Source organism: Hipposideros armiger, unplaced genomic scaffold (assembly GCF_001890085.2).
Source record: "Hipposideros armiger isolate ML-2016 unplaced genomic scaffold, ASM189008v1 scaffold_1042, whole genome shotgun sequence".
NCBI classification, from domain to species: domain Eukaryota; kingdom Metazoa; phylum Chordata; class Mammalia; order Chiroptera; family Hipposideridae; genus Hipposideros; species Hipposideros armiger.
This window is the reverse complement of record NW_017732392.1, coordinates 470374-483071: the sequence shown is the minus strand read 5'-3', so window position 1 is coordinate 483071 and position 12698 is coordinate 470374. Positions and strand designations below refer to the sequence as shown.

Sequence of the window (12698 nt, the reverse complement as noted above, 5' to 3'; positions counted from 1 at the left end):
CAAACCAGGGCCCTCTGGTGTCCCAAGCCAGTTCTTAACCATCGCACCACTTGGCTGGCCCTAATTAAGCATTCTTAAAACCAGTGTTTTGACCTCTGTTTCTGGTAGATTTCTTGTCTTCATTTTGTTTAGTTCTTCTACTGAGCTTTGTTTTGGTTCTTCATTTGGCACATGTTTCTTCATCTCCCCATTCTGGCTGACTCCTTGTTTTCGTTTTTATGTATTAGGTAGGGCTACTATGCCTCCTGGTTTCATAGAGTGGCCTTATGTATAGGTGTCCTATAGGGTCCAGTGGCACAGTCACCTTGAACATCTGAGCCAGGTGCTGCAAATGTGTGTCCCTTGTGTGGGTTGTGTTTGCCCTCCTATTGTAGTTGAGCCTTGGTTGAAGTTTGCATGTCAATGGGAGGGCTTGACCTTTAGGCTGATTAGTTGTGAGGACTGGTCCTGACTACAGTAGGGGAGCTGTTGTGTAGGGGTTGACCTTATGGAGCTTTAGCAGGGCTCTGGTGCCTGCCCAGTCTGCCCTCTGCATGTGCCATCCTTGGAGGCAGCTGTGTGATGCTCTGGCTCAGTCAGAATCTGGCCATTGGCTGTGTCAGGTCTGGGGCCTCTTGGACAGGGCCCAGCTGCAGGCCAAGTTCAGTTGCAGTCTTTGCCCTGCTCAGGGCCACCTGGCATGAGCCATAAAGCAATCCACAGATTGCCAGCACATGCACTGGGCTTGGAAGTGCCTGGAGAGTCCAAGCTGTAAACCGAGGCTTCCTGACACTATGTCAGATTTAGGGTTGCTCAGCAAGTGGTACAAGACACACAGAAGCAAGATGGTACTTGTTTGGGTCTTGTGAATCTTTGACAGATTATAAAAAATTCTGCAGTATGAACCAAGATAGGCCATTTATTAAGAAAAGCCACTGGAAGTGGGGTTAGGTGTGCCTGAAGGTTGAGTGGGGCAGGGTCTCAGGGAATCACCAGGGCGAGGAAAGTGAAAAGTGTTAGCTAAGTTGATGGAGACTCTAACGTGATTTCTGCCTGCAGCTGCATGCCAGGAGGGAGGAGGGCTCAACAATGAAACAATGGCTTTTGCCCAACTCCTTCTGGGAGAAATCTGCATCTCCAGCCCTTGTGCTGAAGCCAGACAACTCAGGTCCTTCCCATATGTCCCTGGCACCTTTCAAGCTGCTGCCCCAGCTCTGGAGCTCAGAACAAGTGAGTCCATCAGCAAGTAAAACCATGCCTGGGTCCTTTAAGAGTAGTCCCTGGGACTGCAGCTGCTCTTTTCTCACTCAGCCACAATCTCCACTGGTTTTTACAGCAAGAATTGTGGGGACTTCTCTCTCTGGCACTGGAACACTGGACTGAGGAGCCTGGTATGGGGTTGGGACAGCTCACTGCTAGGGGTTGGGATCTGCAAAGCCAAGGTATCTTCCCTGATTTTTAATGGTCACACACAAGAGTCTCTGCCCCTCCTACCAGCCTTGGGGTAACTTCTTCTCTATGGCCCTAGTTGTAGAGTTTTGGTTCAGCTAGACTACAGATATCCTTTATGATGATTGCTCTATAGTTTACTTGTAATTTTGATGTGGTTGTGAGAGGAAGCAAGCACAGCATTTACTTACTCTGCCATCCTGACCAGAAATCCTGGGAATCAACTTTTAAATCTCTCCTCATTTTCACATTATGTATTCTTATTGTCTAAGAAATGACAAGTTTTTGGTTACATATAAGTAACTCAATGTCAATGGTAAATATAATCTTTGTCAACCAAAGTCTTATCTATATCACCATCAAGTCATATTGCTTGTGAAGATTTGAGAACTAATCTGGGAGGCTGCTATGTCCCAGCAAATAAATGGTTCATTTACATGTCTGGGAATAAAAGTGCAAATAAACAGTTTCAATATAATTGCTTTTTTTTCTTTAAAGGATTTTACACCTAACAAATAATGATAATGGAATTATCAATTTTCAAAATCAGTCTCCTTTTTTCCTCCACATTGGAAACAATAATTTAGTCACTGGTATATAAACTTGAGAAACACAAACAGCTAGAGCATTACAAAAATGGTGGCATGAGGAGTGGTTCTTGAAATCTCCCCTAGAAGTTACAACATATTGAATAGTTATAATTCAACAAAGGATAACCTAAGCAACACACAAGCATGTCAGAGAGATCCGCACATTTAATCATCTGAAGGTATGCAAATCATGTGAGCAAGGGAGGAGAGAGGGGGATGTGCAGAGATGTGGGCCACAGGGCACAGTCTGGAGCTCACTGCAGTCTTGGGGGAGGAAAAAATTTAGGCTGCAGGTGCACTCCCTGTGGCCCACAGTCTTGCCTGAATGATCAGCATATAAATGGCTAATCACAGCATTCAGGGAAGAGACCTCAGAGCAAAGACCTCACATTACACCATAAAGAACTAGAAAAGGAAGAATATATGAAATCCAAAATCAGCAGAAGAAAGGAAACAATAAAAATCAGGACAAAACTAAATAAAATAGAGAACAAAATGATGGCAAAATAAAATAATGCAACAAAGAACTGGTTCTTTGAAAAGATTAATAAAATTGACAAAACCCTGGCTAGCCTCACTACACAAAAAAGAGAAAAGACACGAAAAAAAATCAGAAATGAAAGAGGAGAAGTTACCACAGAAATACAAAGGATTATACAACAATATGAAAAACTGTGCACTGCCAAATTTAATAACATAGAAGAAATGGACAAGTTCTTAGAAACATATAGCCTTCCTAGACTGAATTACAAAGAACTGGAAAATCTATATAGACCAATTAACAGTAAGGAAATTGAATTAGTCATCCAAAACCTTCCCAAAAGCAAAAGTCCAGGAACAGATGGTTACACTAGTGAATTCTAACAAACATTCAAAGAGGCTCTAACACCTGTCCTCCTCAAACTCTTCCAAAAAATTGAATAAGAGGCAATACTTCCTAATTCATTTTATGAGGCCAGCATTACCCTAATGGCAAAACCTGGTAAGGATAACACACACCAAAAAAGAAATTACAGACCAATATCTCTGATATATACAGATGCAAAAATCCTATACAAAATTCTAGCAAATCAAACAGCAATGCATCAAAAAGGTTATCCATCACAATCAAATGGGGTTCATCCCAGGGGCACAAGCATGGTTCAACACATGCAAATTGATCAATGTGATACACCACATAAACAAAACAAGAGATAAAAATCATATGATTATATCAATAGATGCAGAAAAAGCATTTGACAAGATAAAACATCCATTTTGTTTAAGACACTTAATAAAATGGGTATAGAAGGAAAAATGGGTATAAAATACATAGATTTAATGCAATCCCCATCAAAACTGCAATGACGTTTTTTAAAGAAATAGAACAAAACATCATCAGACTTGTATGGAATTGTAAAAGATCCTGAATAGCCAAACCACTCTTAAGAAAAAAGAAGGTTGGAGATATCACACTCTCTGACTTTAGTTTGCACTAAGTGACAATGATGAAAACAGCATGGTATTGGCAGAAAAACATACACAGACCAATGGAATAGAATTGAAAACCCAGAAATAAACCCACATATATATGGACAGATAATTTTTGACAAAGGAGCCAAAAAAATGTACTCGTACAATGGAGGAAAGAAAGCCTCTTCAATAAATGGTGCTGGGAGAATTGGAAAGCGACATGCAAAAGAATGAAGCTTGACTGCTATATGTCATCATGTACCAAAATTAATTCAAAATGGATAAAAGACCTAAACATAAAACCTGAAAGAATAATCAGCCTAGGAGAAAGCATAGGTACTAAACTTATGGACCTTAGGTTCAAAGAGGAATTTATGAATTTAACCTCAAAGACAAAGGAAGTAAAAGCTAAAATAAATGAATAGGACTATAGAAAACTAAAAAGATTCTTCACAGCAAAAGAAACCATCAGCAAAACAAAGAGGCAACCAACCGAATGAGTGAAGATATTTGCAAACAACGCCCATATCAGGCTAATATCCAAAATATATTTATAAAGAACTCATACAACTCAGCTATAAAAAAAAATCCAATTAAAAAATGGGCAGAGGACCTTAACAAACACTTCTCCCAAAAAGACATACAAATGACCAATAGCTATATGAAAAAGTGCTCCACTTCACTAGGTATTAGGGAAACGCAAATCAAAACCATAATGAGATACCACCTCATACCTATTACAATGGCCATCATCACCAAGACAAATAATAAGTGTTGGAGAGGCTGTGGAGAAAAAGGAACGCTCATATGCTGTTGGTGGGAATGCAGATTGGTGCAGCTGCTATGGAAAGCAGTATGGAGGTTCCTCAAAAATTAAGAATAGAATTACCGTATGACCTAGCAATCCCTCTCCTGGGTATATAACCCCAAAATCTTAAAACATTTATCCCTAAAGACATATGTACTCCAACGTTCATTGAAGCATTATGTACAGTGGTCAAAACATGAAAACAACCAAAAGTGTCCTTCGATAGATGATTGGATAAAGAAGATGTAGAAGATGTACACAATGGAATACTACTCTGCCAAAAGAAAAGATGAAATACTGTGATTTGTGATAACATGGATGGATCTTGAGAATATTATGCCAAGTGAAATAAGTTGGGCAGCAAAAGTTGAGAACCATATGACCTCATTCATATGTGGAATATAAAACTTAAAGCAAAAAAAGGAACAAGACAAAGAAACAAAAACTCATAGACAGACAACAGATTAGTGGTTACCCAGAAGGTAGAGAGGTGGGGGGATGCTAAAAAAAGGTAAAGGGGGTCAAATATATGGTGATAGAAAGAGAACTGACTCTGGGTGAAGAGCACATAATGTGATATACAGCTAATATATTATAGAACTGTATACTTGAAGCCTAGTTTACTAACCATAAGGACCCCAATACACTTAATTAAAAGAAAAAGAACAAAAAGTGCCACATTTGGACACATGCTTTAGTTTTCAGTAAAAAAATCAATAATACTTTGTTTTGGGACACTTATCTCTCCATAATGCATATTCTGAACGCATGAAGAAAGGTTGAAAGCTTTTATTTATCATCTCCATTTATTTATAACCTCATCTTCTTGAACATTTTCTTATCTATGAAGATTTGAGACACCATCTTTCTTTTCTTGTACTTGCCATAGGTATTTGTTATATGGTTCCTGTATCTCACAAATGCCTAATTTATTTGGCTATATTATCCATTCCCAAATCTAAATACTGCTCTATTTCTTATAAATGAATTATCTCCATTACTGCCTGGTTTTAGAGGGACTGTGTGAAACAGATATCATGTCATTTAAAAATAACCAAAAGAAAATCTGTACAACATGAGCTTCTAGTGGCTAAATATTTTTAAATAGCATAAAACTCAACACTTTGGCAAAGTTACAAGCTATCTTCATTTAGTCAAGTATTTAGATTTCATAAATAAAAACAAAATAAAGCTTAAAGAAACAAAATTGCCATACAAGAAATTGAAGTTTATTAACTTTTTTGTTTTTAAATAAAAACAATCTTTATTGTTCGGAGACTGGTATGTATTAAAAAGAAAACTATTGGTGCCAATGAGTAGCATTTAATAACATAAATTTTTGACTTTTTGACCATGTGCTATGTAATTGGTCTAATTTAGAAGTACTTATGACTTTTACTCTTGTAACCTGTTACCTAATCATGTTTTCAAGCCAACATTAAAGTTGTATTTATACAAATAAGTTTATAGATATATTATAATTGATGCAAAGCAATTTGAAATATAAAACACAATATTGATATTAAATAGTACCATAAACTGTATTCTTTAAATTCATGAACAGACTTTTATATTAATTCACGAGTATGAGAAGATGCAGTGTTTTAGAATTTATATTGCAAAATTTATGAATATAAACATACCTGAATGGACAAAAGCAAAAAAGAAGGTGAACACATGCATTATAAATATACAAAATCTAATTTAAAATAAATTAAATATTTTTGGTACTGTCCTTTTACTGAATAGATAAGAATAATCTGTTAAATTAATTCATCTTTGATTATTTATCATTAAATGATTAATTAAAGGAAAGTTATACATTACATACAATATTGGAATTGAAGTCAGAGACTCTATCAATGACTCAAATATTTACAAGTTGATATGTTTGGCAAATTACATAAGCCCTGTGAGTTTCTGTTTTCAAATCTGTAAAATTGTGTATGACTAATATTTATGAAGAAACATGGCATATAGTACAATAGAAACTTAATAAGTACTAACACACACACACACACACACAAAATCTGTTATTCCAGACAGAAATTTTTACTTAATAGTTACTTAGATATATAATTCCTATTTATCTACCTCATATTTCAATATTTATATTACAGAGTAGCTCAAATACTGGAAGACTCAAATTCAGGGTTTGGACAAATAATTCGCTATCTTTATTCTTATAAAACAGAGGGGCAAACTGCTTTTACCATTCTGCCTATCAAATTAAATTAACATTCTTCGATAGCAGAGTTATTTTCTTAATTCCTTTTCTCTAAGGGATAAATACTTGATTCCTTAAAATAGTATCAAAACCAATGCAGTCAGCTCAGAAAACCCACATAAACTGTCTTAAAGATTTCAATCTGTCAAAACAAATGCATTTTACTTAGCAAATGGCATCACCAAAATTTTCTAGAACATCTTTCATAGCAATCACTAGCCACAAGGGCAACTTGGTGGGTAAATTCTACTGAGTAGCCAGTGTATGCTGAAACATGGCTATTCTTTGAAGGAACAACAAGCATCCTGGTGTTATTAAAGGTCCATACAATGCCTTTACTCATTCTCTACAAGACTGCCTTCCAATTCTTGGTAGAGATTATTTAGAACACGTTCCAAATCAAATACAAAATTGCGATACAGATAGGAGTTTGGAGAGATTAAAATGTCAGCAGAAACTGCCAAAAGTCTCAGAAGCTGCACTTATTTTAATATTTTTTAAATCCAAGGGCACACACACATGCACATGTGTATTCCAGCCACCAGCTCTATGTATTATTGTTTCATTAGCTTACTTTTAGAAAAGTTAGAAGAGCCAGGAAAGACAAATTATTTCTTGTTTTAAAGCCAAAATATTCAATTGGTTACTGCAGAAGGCAAGAAGAATAAAAAGGCAAATAACTCTTCTCAGTATGACACCTTGCTGATAGTTCTCCCCAATTGTTTGTATGTTTATTTTAGCTATGCCCTCTATCTCCCTTCCCCTTATCCGTATTTGGTGTTTCCTTCCAGCCCTCTCCTCCCCAATAAAAGATAATGTTTCCTTCCAGCCCTCTCCTCCCCAATAAAAGATAATGTTAACAAATTTTCTCAGTTGCTTGCCTCATAAATCAGAGGATACCTGAAAGCTGGTCTGAAGTTGTATTTAGTTAACACATCTTGACTATCATAAAGGTGTTGCCTAGTAACAAGTACTGTACTTTGGGAAATTATGGTATTATAAGTTATTTTTTTAAACACAAAATTAAGATGGGTGCTCCTATAAACTCACATATGTAAAACACCTTTCTTTAATCTTCTTATTCCTTACAAAATATAAAGGATAGAGTTCAAAATAATATTGGACTATATAAAGATGTGTTGCACACTTAATCAGCATTAATGTTATGAAAGAAGCTTAGTTTGAATGAATAATGTCTTATAATCACCTTGCCCTCTGGAATATTATATTTAAAATGCTGTCTACATATTCTGTATGAACTATATGAAAACCAAAATATGCATGTTGCCAAGCAAAAAAAAAGTTGCTACTATATACCTCAGTGTAAATATTTTTGAGATATATATGTGAAAAGAGGAGGAAGAAGTGAGGACAATTCAGAAACAGATTATCAACTTGAGAATTGTTTTTACTAATTTTATGTGATGGAAACAAAAAGATATGAAGGAAAAGAGATAGGGAATGTAATTAGCTCTTGTTGACAATCCAGGAAGAGTGAATGAACTTGAAAAAGGAACAATAGTGATGATGGTAGCTTCTAATTATTAAAAATCTACTATGTGCACTCATAGCTTTTATAGTACATATGATTATTTATTAAAATATTCTGTATTCTTGATATTTTTTCCACTACAGTTTTCTAAGAGCTAAATTTATGTCTTATTTACAGTTTGTATCTCAAGCATTTAGCATAGGGCCTATACAAAGTTAGGAATGCATGTTTCAAATGAATAAGTTTTTTTCAAACATTTTCCCAAGTAATCATCACAACGGCCCACTAGCATAGGCAATATTTTTTTTCTAATTTAGAATGAGACAACTAAAATGCAGACATTAAATTAACTTGAGCAAAATCCAAATCATGATTCAAATGAAAGTTTCTCTGATTCCCACCATCTTTTTTTTTATCACAACAGGCCTGAGATGAGATGCAGAATTAGGATGAAGAAACAAAGAAACTGAAAAATCAAGGTGCAAGGTAGTAAACAGAGAGGAAAATGTGAGAAACTGAACGTTTTCCGTCTAAGACTAAGAACAAGGCAAGAATGTTTGTTTTCACTGCCCTAGTGAGTAAAACACGGCAAGAATATAAAATAAAAAGCATACAGATTAGAGATGAAGAAATGAAACTATCTTTGTTCTTTTTCTATGAAGAAAACCCCAAAGAACCAACAAACTTCTTATGGATCTAATAAGTAATTATAACAGGGTCACAGGAGACAAGGATAATACAGCACATCATCAAATAACATTGTTTCATTCAACATTGTTTCATTATAATGTTGAGAAAAAAAAAATCAATTCTTGATGAGGGCCACTGTCTGTGTGGCTTGCATGTTCTCCCATGTCTGCATGGGTTTTCTCTGGGTACTCCAGTTTCTTCCTATATTTCAAAGATATGCAAGTTAGGCCTGTTTAAATTGTCCCAACATAAATTTACCCTGTGATAGAATGGTGTCCTGTCCAAGGTAGGTTCCACCTTTCTTCCTGAGGTGCTGGGATAGGCTCTGGTCACCAATGACCCTGAACTGGAATAAGCAAGTTGGAAAATCATTTTCTTACTAGGTAATTGCTTTCCTATATATCAGCAAAGAGAAAATTGGAATTTGAAATTAAAATTACAACACCATTTACAATATATACTAATAAAATAATATTTTGGTATAAATATAACAAAATAAGTAAAGATTTATATATGGAAAACTCCAAAACTCTGGAGAAAGAAATCAAAATGATCAAAATAAATATCAAGATATGCCAAGTTCATGAATTAGAAGACTCAATATTTTTAAGGTATCAATTCCTCCCAACTTGATCTATAGAATCAATGCAATCACCAAAAAAAAAATCCCAACAAGGTATTTGTAATTATCAACAAACTGGTTCTAATATTAATGAGTATATGGAAAGTCAAAAGACCCATAGTAGCAAACACAAAATTAAAGTAGAAAACAAAGTTGGAAGACTCAGCTCAGGATTCCTGACATAGAACTTACTATAAAGCTACAGTTAATCAAGACAGCATGAGATGTTTTGAAGACTAAACACATATATCAATTGAATACAAGACAGAGTCCAAAAATAAAATAAAATAAAAATATATAGAGTCAACTGATTTTTGAAAAAAGAACAAGGGCAATACAATGGAGAAAAAAAGGATTGTCTTTCCAACAATAACAAAAATAAAATAGAAAAGAAAAGAAAGGAATATAGACATGGGTGCAATTTTTTTTCACAAAAATTAACACAAAATGGATCATAGACCTAAACATGAAACACAATATATAACACTTCTGAAAGAAAACATAGGAGAAAATCTATATGACTTTGGGTTTGGCAATGAACTTTTAGATACAACATTCAAAGCATAGTCTATAATATAAAAAGAAAATTGATCTTAGGACATATTAAAATTAAAAACTTTTGCTTTGCCAAAGATACTGTTGAGAGAATGAAAAGATAAGCCACTTATTAGAAGAAAATATTGCAAAACTCATATGTGATAAATGATTTGTTTCCAAAACATACAATGAACTCTAAACATTCCACAAGAAAATATACTCCATAATTAAAAAATAGACAAAGTATTTGAGCAAACACTCACAAAGAATATGGCAAATAAGCATATGAAAAAATGCTCTGCATTATTTTTTATTAGAGAATTGAAGATTAAAACAATATGAGAACATTACACACCTATTAGAATGGTTAAAATCCAAAACATTGACGATACCAAATGCTGACAAAGATTCTCATCAAGAGGAATTCTCATTCCTTGGTGGGAATTCAAAAGAGAGTTTGGTAGTTTCTTAGGTAAACATAGTATTAATATATGAGCAAGGGATTGCAGTCCTAGGTATTTACTGAGCTAATTTTAAAATTTATATTTACACAAAAACCTGCACACAAATAAAAACTTTATTAATAATTGCCCCAAACTGGAAGTGACCAAGATGTTCTTTTTCAATAGGTAAAACAAAAAACAAACAAAACTATGAAACAGCTATATGATAAAGTATTATTTAGCAGTATAAAGAAATGAAATATTCAGCTGCAGAAAGACATGGAGAAACCTCAAATGTATATTACTAAGAAGCTAGTCTGAAAAGTATAGATATGCTAATTCCATTTGTATGACATTCTGGAAAAGCAAAACTATAGAAACAATACAATAATGACACCCTCCTCCACACTCATTAAGGACACACAAGTCTAATATATTTTGGTCCTTTAGGATTTGGGCAGCAACGTATTTCTCATTACAAATTTTACTTAATTTCACTGAAATTATTTACAAATCAGCCCACCTAAATCAGGTTCCTCCAACAAAAGCCTCTAAAATCTGTCCAAATTAAAATTGACAGGCACTCCCATTAGTGCCCTCAAAGACTCCCTCACTGTAGAGGCTTTAGCAACCTGCTCTCATGTACCCTGGAGTCTCTGGGCCACCTACAATGACCAAAAATTGCCAAAGTCTTCTTATGCAAGAAAGTGCCCCTCTCAGCCTTATGCTGCACCATTAAAGAAACAAACAAACAAAAAAATGGTTTTCTACTGGGCGCTGATGGAAATAAAAAATCTCACAGACCCTGAGCCTGTGACCCTCTATACCCAGCTGCCCAATATGCTTTGGGTCATGCAAACAACACCCCACAATCTCAGAATGGCTACTTAGACCTCCTTAAGTCAGGATAGAGCTAAACCTGGGTCATCTGGCATATTCTACATGTAGGAGGGGGTGTGGCTCCCTTGTCCTCAGTCCCTTGCCCAAAGACATGGTGCTGGAGGAGGTCAGCCCTGTCTTAGATGCATTGGCTTCCTGAAGAGCCTCTTGAGATTAATTAAATGAACATCAATAGGAGTTCATAGACTGTATGAATGACATAGCCACCATCATAACTGATGAAACTCAGTAGAATTTATTTTTTTCCCTTAGTCAAGACATCCCTGATAAAGGATGAAACTAAGGGGTTAACACAATTGACCAAACTTCAGGAAGTCATCTTAGCACTGAATCCCTTGGCAACATTTATTATGGACGGTTGAGTCATTGCCTAAGAGCTGTTCCCTTTAGAGTAAAGAACTCTGGGAATCTCTTGCTCACAGATGCTAAAAATACAGAGGATGCCCCCCAAAAAGTATACAGATTTTAATAAAGGAAGAAATTATTAAAATTATAATACTCAATATATACCAATAACAAAAGATGAATACAAGTCACATGTATACATTTTTGGGCATCCCAGTATACATCAGATTCACACATGTCTATATATGCTAAGGGCACAATACAAGATATTTCCAGAACACTCCTTATCTCATTCATAGTTATAAACAATACTGATAGTAACCAGGGCACACATTTTACTTCTCGGAATACACAACGCTCAGCTCTTAATAAAGATATTCAATAAAACGTTCTTGTCATTATAGGTTCCAGATAGCAGGTCTAATTGAGAGGCATAATGATCTCCTCAAATAACTTTTTTCTAAATTCTAATCCAACAAACAGAACTGCCCCTAAATGATCCTTTGTCTTGTCCCAGAACTCAATCTCTCTTAAATCAAGACCCCTTAAACAACTCACACCAAGTTTATGAAAACTTTGCCATTGCTCTTTCCTAAATTTGAAGGGTGATACCTCTTCCTTCCATGTATATAATTCATCATGAATTATAATTCATTATAATTCATTATTCATCTTTATAAATCCTCAGTATTGCATTCATCATATAAAATCAAAGAAAAAAATTTTCTGGAACACATTAACTATAGATTGTCTCATGGACCAAGATAGGGAGTCTATTTAAGACTAAACTTTTATCACTCCTCAAAATACATTCCAGAATATTGGGGTTACAAAGATAATCTGGGCTCTCCCTCTGACTCTCTCCAGAAAATGGTAATTAAATATTTAACTTTTTAAGGAACCTCTATACTGTTTTCCACAGAGGATGTGCCCATTTACATTCCCATCATCGGTGTATGAGGGTGCCTTTCTCTGCAACCTCTCCAACAATCTCTATTACCATATTTCCCCATGTATAAGATTCTCCCATGTATAAGACGCACCTTAATTTTGGGGCCTGAAATTTGGGAAAAAATGTATTACATAAAGTTATTGAACTCAAGTTTTATTCATCATAAAATTCATACAACTCCTCATCACTGTCAAAACTCCCAACCATTAGCT

At 35.1% G+C, this 12698-nt stretch overlaps 1 protein-coding gene across 4 annotated transcripts in view; it reads right to left on the bottom strand.

The window, feature by feature from the left end:
• LOC109376047 (gamma-1-syntrophin-like) overlaps positions 1-12698 on the bottom strand; it is a 464896-nt gene that overhangs the window by 3523 nt on the left and 448675 nt on the right. Inside the window, exon 5 of one of the 4 annotated variants that reach the window (XM_019631708.1) lies at positions 8946-9033. The exons of the other annotated variants lie outside the window; for them this stretch is intronic. Coding sequence (XP_019487253.1) covers positions 8946-9033 — 88 coding nt within the window. The remainder of the gene's footprint in view (positions 1-8945; positions 9034-12698) is intronic. 4 annotated transcript variants of the gene reach the window in all.